At 38.0% G+C, this 15,128-nt stretch overlaps 1 protein-coding gene across 2 annotated transcripts in view; it reads right to left on the bottom strand.

The window, feature by feature from the left end:
• The window catches only part of PRKD3 (protein kinase D3), a 43,106-nt gene that overhangs the window by 10,966 nt on the left and 17,012 nt on the right, over positions 1–15,128 (bottom strand). For both annotated transcript variants that reach the window (XM_035892611.1, XM_035892613.1), the window contains 6 exons: positions 14,382–14,571; positions 11,557–11,634; positions 9,410–9,593; positions 7,716–7,839; positions 4,785–4,862; positions 2,860–3,136 (listed from right to left, as the gene is read on the bottom strand). In XM_035892611.1, coding sequence (XP_035748504.1) covers positions 2,860–3,136; positions 4,785–4,862; positions 7,716–7,839; positions 9,410–9,593; positions 11,557–11,634; positions 14,382–14,571 — 931 coding nt within the window. The remainder of the gene's footprint in view (positions 1–2,859; positions 3,137–4,784; positions 4,863–7,715; positions 7,840–9,409; positions 9,594–11,556; positions 11,635–14,381; positions 14,572–15,128) is intronic.

Genomic DNA, 15,128 nt, shown 5'->3' with positions numbered 1-15,128 from the left:
GCTGGAGACCCAAAAGCAGTAGTAATATAGCAATCGTATCAGAGTTCATTAAACTACTAAGAATTTCTGGTAGTAACGTAGAAAAATACAGGGAAGAGGACCAGGCAGATCCCTTATAGTCAAACGAATGTTGTTACTGATTTTCTGTGGCATCAAGACATACAGATTATTATGTAAGAAAAGGAAATGAAGCAAAGCAAGTAACAGAAGACCTGATAATTAAATGAAGCAATGAAACCCGTAATATAAACAATCTTAGTGTCATGGACAAACTACAGAAGCATATCAATCTTTAGAATATAAGAGGACATCTAGGAAATGTAGTTTGCAAGCAAGAGCACCAGATAAGAGATACAGAATTTTTCAGCCTGCAGCAGATGTTGACACAAAGTTCTCATTACCCGAATAACGTTACGATGCATGGACAAGAAGAGCTACATCAAGGAAGGCAGAAAACACCCCTTGGACTTCTAAGACAGAGGTAAAGCATCTCAGGCAAATAGACACCTATCATTTGTGATGTTAACGTCCCAAAAAAAAAAAAAAAAAAAAAAGAAAAGAGGTGAAACAAATTCACCTACAAAGTGGATAGAAGATACACTATAGATGTACTAGCACTTTGAAAAGAGCTCTTACCACCTTAAGAAGAGAACTGAGATTTCAAAGAACGTATAAAATATCTGTATCTGATTTTTGCCACTTATGCCTTACCTCAAAGAAGGAATTTACAGACTCGAGATAGCAACAAATACTACTTCTCGAAGACACTCTGAATACTGCATCTGAAATACGAACTGGAATTACAGCCTTGCATATGTCTACTGATTATTGACTGTAGTCAAGTCTATATTGGAATAATAGTACAGAACACAAGGCAAAACAAGAAAGAAGGCAGACAAAAGAGTTACTAAGGTCAAGACCAACTGCAGCAAGGTTGAAACAAGGTAACCAGGAAGTGAAGATACAGGTTTTGAAACTTTTTTTTAAAGAGAACCCACTGAACCCTTTTCCACGGATGGCTACAGAATACAAAGGATCTGGTAGGCAGAGATTGAGTTTCTCCTTCCAAATAAACCCATTTTTCTAGTGTCTGAAATGCTTAAGAATAAGGGCTGAAAAATTGTCACTTCTGAAGAAATCAGTAACGCAAGGATTCAATACGCAATCTATGCCAAGTAACAGCTTACTAATCTCTTTCTCATTTCAGAAAAAAAACACGAAGAAATATCCCACCCCAACCACCAGGTACAACGTCAAAAAGGACTCTTTCTCGTGGGTCTGACAGGAAGAGCATCCTCATTTCTAGCTTCTTTCTGGCTAGAATGCGAAATGAACTGACTGGCTAGTGTCTTGGTGGACATTTTAACACGACAAATTCCCTGCTGCTCTAAGTATGTCAAGCACTTAGCAATGTCTCCCTCCTCTTTTGGTCTTTTCATTTAAAAGAACGTATTTGAGGCTTCTGGATTTTTGTTTTTTTAACTAGAAGTCTAATTTTCTTAAAGGCTCTTGGGATATATTTCATGGCTCACAGCGTGTACGAAGGAGAGGGATGAACAGACTTTTTAGAGTTTAAAAACCAACCTGAGTTGTCTAAGAATGTGTGACCACCACTCCACAACTCATGGCAGTTTCTTACACTCCTCCAATCCTAAACATGCTAAAATACTTCCTCTCTCTGTATCTACCCCTGCAGCTCTATTCCCTACCACTGTCAAGTTTTAATAAGAAAATGTTATTATTTAGATCTGAAAAAAATATTGATTTTGGAAAAAAAAATTCTTTGCAAGTTCCTAAGCAACAGTAAGCCTTAGGTTCTAGAAAACAGAGAGCTTTGGTGTATATATATTTGGAACTAAGAATTTCATAGCAAAAGTGGCATTTTATGTATGTATAAGGCCAGTTATGAGGTACCATCCTACAGGTACGTTTCTTCACTGTAATTAAATATAGATACCAATACTGGCATTTCATAGTTTTCTATTTCAGACGATGGTTGCATTTTCAGAAAGTGTCTTTACCTCAGATTACTACTGACATGTTCTTGACTGCTGCTGATGTAAAGTAGCCAGATACCAGAGACAGAGGAACTAATCTCAGAATCTCCTGCAAAACAAAATCTCACTAAAAGAAGATTAAGGAGTAGCTGGAAGATGAAAGGAAACTAAAGAATGAAAGCGTAAATCCCAGTACAGAATGTCAATGAATGTCATTGCAAGGAACAAGATGTCTGAAGACAAACTACGTAGTTTCGTGGAGCCTTGATAATGAATCTGATCCTATGCCAGAGAAAGAAAGGTAAGACAGGTGCATTAAAAGAAGAATAGGGTACTTTTTATTACTGCCCACAGCTCAGCAAAAGTTCTTTCCATCACTGGCAGTATTTACATTGCATCACTAACTCCTTTTCTTCTCCTTAGCTACTGACATCTCACAGATTTTGAAAAAAACAGAGAGGGTAACATCAAAAAGCATCCAAATTTAGCTCTTTCAGAGTATATGTATGTAATCTGAATATATATTTTTTTTAAAGTATATTAGAAATATTTAAATTATGGTCTCTTTTTACATCCAGCAACTATGGAACAGTTCTTAATTGAGTTCCTACAATTGAGCTCATATGCATTCATATTGCTAATCTGTTTCTTAACTACCACTTCCTGCTACAACAGATTAAAGGATTTGCCCATCTTCCACAAACCTGAGTGTCACTTTTTAGAGACTTGTGTAAAATTATGAACCCAATTCAGCAGAGAATAGACAGACAAGACTTCACTCTAAATAAGCACTTTTCTGAAAGGAATCTCTATTTTTAACAGCTTTGGAATACAAATAGTAGTGCCTTGTCTGCCTGCTTACTGTGATCTTTTCCTTGTCCTGCTGCAGTGCAAACGCTAGCTTGAGGAGTGACTGGCATCAAAGCCTGACGAATGGCTTTCTCCCAGCCCTGAGCTACGTCAAGTCCAACTCCGGTGGCAGCAAGAACAGGACTGTGATGACTGCTGCCATTGTTTTCGCCAACAAAGTACACCATCGTGTCAGTGATGATCTCAAAACAGTACGGGTTGCTGCCCTGCACCACGTTTGAAAAATCTCGAGGCTGAGTCACCTGGAGAATTTCTGAAAGTGGAATCTCCTGAAGAAAAATATTAAAGATTAAAAAAAAGGAAAATGCACACAATATTTTCATATACTGATATTCAAAACTTAAAAGTGTTTGCAAAGAAATCAAAGCAAATATATCAATACACCAAAACACCAAGCTTCATAACTAATGTCAAACTGTGCACGGCCATTGCCCACCCAGTTTTCTGAATTCCTCTATCTATACAAGCCTAGACAGACTTCCAGCCCCACCACAGTTCTCTCTATACAATGACTGTTCTCTACTCAGTCTGCCTTTATATTCAGCATGAGACATGCCCCACCACATACAAATGATGCACAACTATAGAATGACCATTTTCTCCCTATAGTTTATACCAGAGAAGAACAGAACAGGGGAAAAAAGTGAAACGAGACAACATTAAAAAGAGGATGTGGTTATATAAACTAGTCAATAAGCACTGCTTCACGTTATCGGAATCGTTTTGGATAAAGATTCTCTTTCATACAGATATCAACCATCTCTACTGACTGCTCTACCTTGTCAGTTTAAGATCATGGCACAAGCAGTACTAGAGAACAGATCTGAGGGAAGAAATGGCTGCAAGTTCACACTAGCTGGAGGAGGACATTCCACGTACACGGGAAGGCATACAGGTGCATGTCACTTGCAAGAGCAGTGAACAAGCAGGCGAGTACCGGGCTGGCATTAGGGGGATAAGAGACAGTAGCTGATTAAGATGAAGAGCAAATAAATGTACAGGCAACAACTGTGAATGATTCTAACAGCAAAGACAAATAACCTGAGATTTAAGCAGTTAGAAAAGGGGGGGCAAAGGGACAAGTCAAAGGACTAAAAGCAGTGACATAACAGAGCAACAAGCAAGGAATATATTTTACCAGCTGTGTTTTGAATGCACAGGGCAATACAAGTATCAGGGAGGTCTGAGAAGAAGAGACTGCATTGGTCAAGATAGGGATGAAAAGGATCTGGGCAAGTTTAGCTGGGTGTACAGAGAAAAGGCTTGATCTTAGAGGTGTTATAAAGGAAGAAGCTGCAAGATTTGGACCCCCACCTAAAGGTGTAAGACAAGAAAGGGAAAAATCCTGTTTATACATTCGAACACATTTTCTGAATATAGTCCACCATTGAACACATTACTGTATTAACAATACACTAAACTTATTGCCAAGTTTCATTTATATAACACCAGGCTGCACAGTAAGTTTTTCTCTATATCTTAGTTGCAACTTTCAGTTATACAGTTGGAAATAATTTACTTTTGGGGAACCTCAAAATAAAATACATAAGCATGCAAACTTTCAGTCACTACTATTAGAACACAAAAATCCTAGCTTTCATTAGACTGGCAGCTAAACAAATCCTCTGGTAACTGTGAAGAAAGCTTAAACACGCTAGGCAGTTCAGGAGAACAGTACAATGGAAAATGTAGGGAGAGACAGACTCAAGGGATTAGAACAGGAGCTGCAAGCAACTTCTCAGAGTTAGTCTTGGTCATTCTCAATTACAAGCTTTGGCCAACAATTAACCTGTCACAGTTTTGATTAGAAAAGATGGGGAAATAGAGATAATACTTATACTGCTCACAAGTAGATTTGAGATCTATAAAGCACTGAGTAAATCAAGTGCAACATAATTATTATTCATCATTAATTACCTTGTAATATTTTGTTCCAGATTCATTTTGAAATAGGGTGAGGCATTTGCTGTCCAGTCTCCAGTAATGTCTTTTTCTCTACAAAATGCACAGTACAATAATATAAGGAGTAAATCACTTGCATGGCTTTTGTTATCAGAAAATTTAAATGAGAAATGCTTTAAATTACTAAGATAATCAACTAACATTAATCTACAGTTGCATTTTAGACTAGATACATGAAGATACACACTTTGGAAATACAGATTTTTTTTTTTTTTGAACTCAAGAGGCTCAAAGTTATTTCCATAAAACAGAAAAAAATATCATTTACCTTAGAGTAATGGCAGTGACAACAGCAGTTACCTTGTACAGGAAAAACACTTACCTACACAGGTTTCACTCCAGGTTCAGGTACTCACAAAACCTGAATTATTTTAATTTAGTAACAATTGTGGGAGTCATGCTTTCTCCCTCTGGGCCCTCATACCAACTGCAACCTATTGCAAGGGTTCAAGGACTGAGCAAGCCTAACAAGTCCTTATAATTCTTTTGTCAACACAGAATTCTAGAAATTCAAAAGCTCACAGTGGCAAGACAGACATTATGAGATTGAAGTGGACAAAATATCTTGGGAGAAAAAAAGAAAATAAAAATCAAGACAGACTAAATAGCCATTTCCTAGAAGCCCCCACCAGTGAGAAATATTGTCTCCACCGAAAAGTAATATGAATAAGCTGTTGGACATAACTGTCTTGTAGTTTTAAGTAGAGGAACATGCCTCAAAACAAAGAAGCTTTTAGAAAGCCACTATGGCTGTATGAATCTAACTTACTTTGCTTGCACCATGCTCATATAGTTAGAAACCTGTTCTTATTTTCCTGCAACAAAAATCCAAGACCCTTAACTCTGGCCTAGGATGACACTAGTTTGAAATACAATACAGCAGAATCGTGGGGACACTATGACTACCCATAGGAGTTAAGACAAAGAAAGCTAGGATATGAATGGATTTAACCAAATGGAATTCCCAGCCAGCACTGACTGGAAACTGTGTGAAAGCGCAAGTGTGAACCTGTCCTTTAGACATATATGTTCTTAAATCATGAATCAGGGAAGACTTTGGAGGGGGGGAATTAAGGAACAGGTTGGTAACTCACTCAGGGATTCAAAATCTGGCCATACCATATTCTGAGAAAGGATGGTCCCAGGGTAAGGAAAAGAATACAGATGATGATACAGAAACTTCTCATTATAAAGGGTGAAATATCTTGTTATTCAGGGTAAGCAATAAGTATATAGTTACTGCTCTTAACATGAACCTCTCTGGAACTGATAGAAAGCCCAAGTTGTTTCAGTAATAGGAAATAGTCTGACATTGCTGAGAGCAGAGCAGTCAAGGGAAACAGTCAATGTTCTCCTCCCATTAGAGAGTTCTACGAGATCTTGCGTGGCTGAAGTTGTCTTGCTTTGGGGCCAAATACTCCACTTCATTTGAATGGACTTTTTTGGTAGATGTCATTTAGGTAGCAACCAGACTGATAAATGTTTAAAAAAAAAAAAAAAAAAAAAAAAAAAATCAGACTAAGCTAAGGTGTACAACCTGATCACTGGTCTATGAGGAGATCCAGAAAAGTCCATGGAAAAATGTACTGGCTTACTGGCTGTAACTGAAAGATTAAATTGGAGCCAAATACCAGGTCTGCCTTGAACACTGCTAGAACTATTAATCTTCATCTACTACCTGGCCTTAGTTTTTCCATAGCCAGCTGATGATAATTGGGTCTGTTAAGTAGCCTTGACTGGAATCTCAGCAATACACTAGATACTTATTTTAGTTTGTTATAAATACATCTAGATATTAGAAAACTGTACTTTAAAGAAATGTTTTGTAAGGCAGTTTCTGACAGACCACTTACAGCGGTCTGTTTAGTTGACCATCAGAAAAAGTAAAAATACTACAGTAGCCTGAGATGACTTGTACCACCCTTCAGCTTGATTTCAACAGAACTTAAATAACTTTGCTTCTCTACATTCCTGAAGCCCCCTTCAGATTCCTGTGTAGAGACAAAGAATGCAAAAGTATTTATGCTGCCTTTCATGAACAGTCTCAATATGACTCACTGTGCTTCACGAGATCTGGGAACTTCCTGACTTCACCTTTTTCATTCATCTACCAAAAGACAAGAGTATTCACTCCCTTCCATCAGACAACTCTATGGAACCCAGTTATTCTTCCTTATCTTCCTCCTCAATACACAAAACCAAGGAGCTTGCCTAAGAAGATTCAATTAAGAGATCATGATTGGTAGCACTGGAAACAAACAGCAAAGTCTTTTTGGAGGATGCTTGCATACCCAAGGACATACAGTCAACCCGTAACTCTTTATCCCACCGACATCAAGAGGAATAGTGAGTTTGGGGGAAAGGTGCTCAATAATGCTTACTTTTAGATAGAGTGAATTGCTAGAGGAATGAAGGGCTCCCATAGCTACACAAATACTTACAGACACCTAGATCATTAGAATAATAGTTTCAACCATTTCAGTAGTCATCACTTTATAATGATGTCCACCTTTTCATGTGGTTAAATAAAAACACTGATACAAATATTTAGTTCAACTGCTGAACAGAAAGAAGACATAAGCAAATTATTCCAAATTATTATCTCAGGAAAGCTGAAATCTTAAACATGCAATTCATTTGATACAATTTAGACATGCTTCACCGTTTTAAAAGGGAGAAGGTAAAGTACTGTTGAATCACCACATGAAGAATTTTGAATAAACTACAGATTCTCCTTTGCACCAGATTTCTGTATAATGAACATGATGATTAAGGGTTTTTTTTTCAAATGATACTGTAAATCAGAGTATCTGAATGAGAGAAATAATATACACTGGTTTAGAGAAATAATTTAACTTAATGTAAGAAGAAACTAAAGTCACTGACCAGATTGTCTCTACTCGTATAGTGGACCATCCATCCTTCCTTCACCATTGTACTGCTCTTCCTCTTTGTGTGTTTGATCGACTGTACAACCCTCATGAGAGGAATATTATTGCTTGTTGAAGGACTAAAAAAAAAACAAAAACAAACAAAACCAAAACCAGTTAATATTTAACAAGTTAAAATACAACAGTACTGCAATTATACTGGTACTACACATTTAGCCAGTAGTTTTCAGGAACACGCACCTTTCCTTCCCATACAAATTATTTCACTGACAGATGAAACTGATAAGGTATCTGAGCTCTCCCTACCTCTCCTAGTGCAAGTACTGCAGTACTTAAATTACTTTATGGAATACAGAAGAAACACACTGGAATGAGGACACCTACAAAAGTCATCCACTCTCAAAACTAGCCAAGACTGCTGGTCTTAGTTCACCATAAAAACATAATTAACATCGGCATCGCTATTATTTTCACTTGTCTGTGTAAGTTGACTATGCTACTTCTTCATATTGTTATTACATTAATAAAGGTCCCTACCTAAGCATACTTTCAATTTGTGAAAGTATCAGCAGGGGTGTGTTAATTCAAATTTCCTAGCTGCACTAGGAAATTTTATCAATGCTCAAGGATATCAACTTTCCTGCAGACAAAGATTTGACAATCTCTAATATTCTGACAGTGTCATTACTTAAACATACAGGTTTTAATAGCAGTGAAGATGGAGTGAACCACTAAGTTGCCTGCTTAACACCAGAGCTCCTACATGTTGCACTAACAGAAATGTTTGTAAACACATGAAATCACATAGCAGATTCGAAACCAAAAACATAAGGATGCTTTAAACACAGCACACAGTTACACTGTAGGTTTGGCTGCCACAGGATGCTGTACATGCCAAAAAAAACTTTAATTGCTTCAAAAGCAATTAGAAATAAATGGAAAAATCCTACCTAGAGGTGGAACACAAAAAAAAAATGCTACTTCCAACTCAGGAAGTCCTTGAGCTATAAATCACTGCAAGTTGAGAAGATATCACTATATGCTCTTCCTCACATATTTGCTGTTAAGCACTAAGCTAAAATGACCTTTGGTTTGACCTAATACGACTGCTGTTGCGTTATTAAGAATGACTTAAGAAAATCAGGATGACACTATTTAGAGTAATACAGAAATTAAAAAGACCAAACTTGAGTCAAGGAACTCTGTGACAGTTAAGGGATAGAAGACTTCAGAAAAATCACATTCAAGTTACATAAATCAAACTTCTGACTAAAACGCATGTAAACTGCGATGTGAACGTTTAAATACCTCAAGTAATTCCTTTTAAATCAACATATGTATAACAGCAACTAAATTAGGCTAGAGTCACAAAGATCTTACTCATGTCTTAACCATGTTAAGCCATAAATTTTACCATGTTTTGACAACCTGGCTTTATTTCTTTGGTAACAGTCATAGCACAGCACTTTTTCCAATTAGAAGAGACTATATTATTTTAATTTATGTTTCAGATTTGCTTGTGACAGGACAACTTTACAAAGCAGCTTCAAGTTAAAAAAAAACCACAAATGAAAAAAACCGACACTTTAAGCAGTAAAACCGGGCTAATCAGAAGTGTTTGGCAAAGTTTTACTTTAAAATATTGAGGAAAGTACATCCCACAGCAAAGAAATCCACCTTATGACTTACCTGATGGTTTTGACAGCTTCCTCATCTTTGTCTGCATCAAGGTCAGATGGATCCATAAAGAAGATTTTGTCCTCTGGAGGAGAGGGCTCTTCAGCATCATCTAGACCCCGACTACCATCACTGTTCATTTCACCGCTATCAACTTCCATTGGCATGTCCAAGTCCTGGCCCGGGCTAGCAGGTTCTGGAAACAACACAGGATTCAGATATTATTTCAAATACACAATTAAAAAAAACCCAACCCTCCACAAAAAACCTCCATAAAATTTCTTCTTCAGTTCACATTTAGGCAAGTAAACATAAAAGTACAATCAGAATATACAAAATCCTCAAATTTTTGCCAAATGATGCAAAATGCGCTAATGAACATTATCAATTTGTTTCTGCTAAATGCCAAGGCAAGAGAGACCCAAGCAAGACAAGAATCATATTGAAAGAAACGGAGTGAAAAGCTTAAAGTCTAAACCTAAATCTCATTAAGTAATTCTGTTCCACCAGTAAGAAGTACAAAGTAACCTTCTGATGGCCAGAGATGACCCAGAGAATTATTCAAGAGCAAATGAAATTCTCTGTCAACAGAAACCCAGCTCTATTCTCTGCCCTTGTAGCCCATAATAGCAAAAGAGAGAAAAAGGGGGCTGTGTTATTGCAGAAAAAGAGAAAAAAAAAGCAGATCTTACTCGCATCTGACTCTCTGCTGGCAGAATAATTTAAAGTTTCCCAAAGCTGAACAACTTGCACTGTGGAAAACTAAGGATTAAGACATACAAATACGTTCATCTGGAGCTTTTGTTTTTTGTCTGAGGAGTGTTCAATTTAAGGGTGAGAGAAAGAACAACAAAAAATAAACAACTCCTTATGTCCACAGAAGAATTGTGTGAAACTGTAGTTCCCAAACTATATACTCTTAACACCTTAGCATCACAAGGCTGGTGAAAGCAGACTGCAGCAACAACATGTTGTGCATTAATGTTCATGGACACCAATTTCAAGACCCAGGCAAGAGCCTTGGAGCTGGAGAAGGCAGGCATGAATGGATGCGATACATTGTGCAAAGGCAATGGACCCACTGGCTAACAGGTCTGCTGCCCAGGCCTCTGAATCAGGGTGTACAGTTTGGTGTGATCTTCTGCATGTCATCAAATTTATTCCCCTCAAAAACATGCACGCCAACGATCAAGATTTTGGGCAACACAATCACAGAATGGTTGAAGTTGGAAGGGATCTTTGGAGGTCATCTGGTCCAATAAACCCCCGTAAGCCCATTTCTTCAGCCTGTTGAAGTCCCTCTGGACGGCAGCACAACCCCCTGGCATATCAGCCAGTCCTCCTAGTCATCAGCAAACTCGCTGAGGGCACAACTCCGCTACATCATCCAAATCATTAATGAAGATGTTGAACAGGATTGGACCCAGTATTGGCCCCTGGGGTACACCACTAGTTACCAGCCTCCAACTAGACTTCATGCCACTGATTACCACCCTCTAGGCCCATCCACTCAATGAACTTTCAATCCGCCTCACTGTCTGCTCATCCATCCCGTATTTCATCAGCTTAACACTGGTCTAGAACTCCTAAGAATAAGACTCCAACCTTTCTGCCACATACCATTCCTCACCTTCCCCTTTCAACTCTGTACGGTCTATTCGGAAAATAGTCTTACTTAACTGAGGTTTCAAAAAATTGAGTTTTTTTGGTTTGGATTGGCTTGGTTTTTTCCTTTCTCTTCTACCTCACAAACTGCTGGGCTAGTTCTGGCCACTGAAAATCATGAAAGTCACAAAAAATAGTACTTGTCTTCAGTCATTAACATTTAAAATTATGTATTTCATGATGAACAGTAAGCAGACTGATCACAACAGATGTTTAATTTTTGTACATTGAGAAGGCTTCTTGATTTTTCATTTTCCTTTAGCAATCTCAAGCAAAGCATACTGTACTTGCCAAGACTGATTAAGTAAAATTAAAGTCACCACAGTATATGTTTTACAGTGAGTCTTTTTAATTGTCAGTGATACCAGGTGAAAAACCTGGGAAGATAAAACAAAAAGACGTAAAATATTCAAAGATAAGAGAACCAAAAGCTAATGCATCTTGTTAAGCCTCCAAAGATCTGTCAGTATTTGAAAGCATGTTTCTCATCTTACCTCCATTGAAAACCACCTCTCCAAGACAATCTCTAGGTACTTTAGACGCACAGCGTTTGTGACAGTTGAATCTGCAATCTAAAACAGAAGATAAATAAGCCCATAATACCAGAATCTTACTCCTACTCAGACACTAACACTCTATCATTCACTATGTCCATCGCAAGCTTCAGTTTGGATTCATAGATTTGCATGTAACTGAAGACAGCACCAATGAGGTCACCTCCAGAAGGAAATTAATAATCTTGTCCTGATGTCACATGTTGATTTGCCCCACTACTATTTATTATGTCAGCACTTCCCCTTCCAGTACAAAACAGTTTTCTACTTCTCTAGCTTTCTCTGCAGTTATTTTTTCCATTATGATGTAATTTTTCCCATCCTCTCATCTGTTCCACACCCTTTTTTCCATTGCTATGTGATTTATATGTCTCATCTCTATCATTTTTCACCACCTGCTGCCTAAGACTTGCAGCCATCAGAGCCTCTAGGATCACACACCTATATCACAGAGCAAATTTGCTCTGCATAAATCCCAAAGTCCAGTTCCCCTTTCATGCAGGTTGCAGATTTGGCTGAGCACTGAAGCTCCATTTCTGCCTGCTGACACAGGGCAGACAGAATAACGTTATGTCCAGATCTGGCCTGACGTAGAGATGGAATCTAACCTGGATGTGTGCCATTTCTGCATCTGAGGTATCAGATGCAGCCTACTGAACAAAGTCCAGCATACAACATTAGTGGTATTAACAGGAATTTTCTTTATGAGCACCATCACTGTAATTTTCAACTCTGTATCAACATCATGTATTTCAAAACACCTTACTGTCCCCACAACTGTTTTCAAACTGATAATCTGTCCCTTTCTGCTACCCAAAGAAAGCTCACTGTGCTTTCCTGTTAAGCCCAGACAAGAGAAAAATCGTTATCTCCCCATTTTTAGTACCAGAGAAACCAAACCCTGGAGCAAAATACAATCCTCTTCAGCTTCTGAGTGCCTACAAGGACACATCCTAGGAGACCAATGAACTGTTTTCAGTCCATATTACAGAATATGGTTACTTCACTAGTTTGAAGGGGGCTGGAAGAAACAGAGACATATCAAATCCTACTAGGGAACTAGAAAGGCTAGAGCAAGTCAATCCTAATAAATTAAACTACGTCCAGAAACACTCTTGGGTGCTTCAGTGCAACACTCTAGTCCAGCAAACAGTTAGAAACACCCCCTAGCATGCCTTTGGCCCACAGCATTAGCACAAACCCAAACAGTTCTCAGGTCTAGTTCATAAATCAGAGCATCCCATAAAATTGTTCTCAACAGGCAGTCTGCATACAACCACTCAGGCTGGGATGCTAAGAAAACTTGTTCATGGGCACTGGTCATTTTGTCCCAGTTGACCTCAGTGTCCAGGAATGTTCCTGGGCACATTTAATTTATTACCACAAATATAGCCTTAGCATCCCTAAGATCATCCTCAGAGTCCAAGTAGAAGTCTGAATGAATTCAAGAAATCCAGGGGTCTTAGGGGTACTCCGGAACATGGAACTGCTGAAAGACCCCAAACTTTGGGAATGTGCACAAGGAAGTCTGTGAGAAGCCTTCAGAATTTGTAGGAGAAAGCATTATGAAAATATTTTGATTGTTTGATATCAATTCCTGATATATTAAAAATATGTATAGGACCATACTGCATAAATAGAGGCCTATCAATATACTTATTTCTGTCCTGTGCATATACATAACATTTCTCAAGGCTTGTTTTCCATATGTAAATCCAGTGTCACTCACTTCCCTGAAACTGATGTGGTAGCCCCATTTGTTCATCTGGATATACAGTCACAACAACTGTATATGGTCAGTAGCATCTATATGTTAAGACTGCAAAGCACCTTCTTCAGGCTTCATTATTTATGTATTACATGTATCTGAGAGATACACTGACTAAAACAACAAAAAAAAAAAAAACACACACAAAACCAGTTCAGGATGCAGACTTCAGTCTTCAAAGACTGCAAATTAATAAAAACAGAAACAAAAGATAAAACTACTTCCATATGTACATGAGACAGCAGTATTTTTAGTCAAAAGAAGTAACACAACTATAAGCTTACCATTCTTGCTCTCTTCTACTAAAGGAAATTGAAAATGTATTAAGTGACCTCTTTCAAAATGTTGACCTTCGGGTACGCACATTTGACAAACTCACACGAGAGCAATGGAAAGTCCTCTCCGTACTAATGTTTAGGATTCATCACTACTGTTTTCCTTCCTGCAACAAAGCTGACAGATCTGCACTATCCAGCAATAAAGAGCCAGACGAACATTGTAATGTCATAGCTATGCCCTGGGAACTGCATAAAAGAGTCTGAGAACTGAAGTCATGCATCTTAACATATGCTAAATAAATGGAGCTTAAGCTAGTTTAGGAAAGGCACCTACCTGTATAAATTTTTTCCAAAAGGATAATAACCAGTATTCTGTACTAGCATAACATAATGAAAACTTAAATAGTCTTTAATGATGAGTCTAGAAGACAGACACTGAACAAAGGTAAGTATTTCCCATTTTTATTTAGAATTATCCTTCTAGAATTAAGGTTTTCCCAACCTACATGTGATTAAATCGTATTTTTCAGAAATACGTACAATGCACAGTTTACTAAAACGAAAATGAAGGCTGCTGTAATTCTCTCAATTTTTCAAAAATTATACTGCCCCATTTCACAGTATACAACCTTCTGGCACTCAAAACGTAAGTTGAAATCAGTTTTAAATACAAGACCTTTACTGAAATTTATCACTGCAGCAGAAAATTAACTGTTTACCTTTACACTGCATTCCTTGGCGAAAAAGGCCCTTGAGCAGCCTTTTGCAATACTGGCATATGGTGGGACGAGTGTAAGAGTGAACAGCAAAGGTGTGCGGAACCTTCACCCTGCAAAGCACCATCTTTTCCATCCAGATGGGACGCCCGCTCCAGGAGGGAATCCTCTTACTAGGTTCTGGGCAGCAGCGCTGGAATACAGAAGGTATACACTATTTGCACCAAAACAGTTCTACTTTAGGGAGGGGGGAGGGGGAAAGGAAAAAGAAGGAAAGGAAAGGAAAAAAGAAAAAGAAAAGAAAAAAAAGAGAGAGGGAGGTGTTGGCTCAGAAAGTGGCAGATAAGAAAGCACCCTGGCCAAGAAGCTTTAAGAGGACATTCTGATACAGTAAAGCAAAACCAAGAAAACACCAGATGGAAAATCCTTGCAGAGATCAGGAAAGTATGTATGAATCTTTATTTCCACAGAAGTTAAAATGCTAAAAATTCACTTTTATGACTTTTTTTTTTAAGCAACCTGGCAACATTCACAGACAGCACATACAAACCCCCATGTAGGGGACAAAATGGAAAACACTGGAGGTATGCAAACAAAAATCCAATCACTGCCTCAAGCTATCAGTTCTAAAAAGCAAAGTACATCATGCCAGGATAGCTTACTAAGTTAAGCAAAAATACTCAGAAAGTTAAAAAATAATTTTGGAAATTAACGCCCCAAGAAATCTTTGAAATTAAGTTAAAACAAAAA

The sequence above is a fragment of the Egretta garzetta genome, unplaced genomic scaffold (assembly GCF_000687185.1).
Source record: "Egretta garzetta isolate BGI_Z169 unplaced genomic scaffold, ASM68718v1 scaffold130, whole genome shotgun sequence".
Lineage (NCBI taxonomy): Eukaryota > Metazoa > Chordata > Aves > Pelecaniformes > Ardeidae > Egretta > Egretta garzetta.
This window is presented reverse-complemented; position numbering and strand designations above follow the sequence as displayed.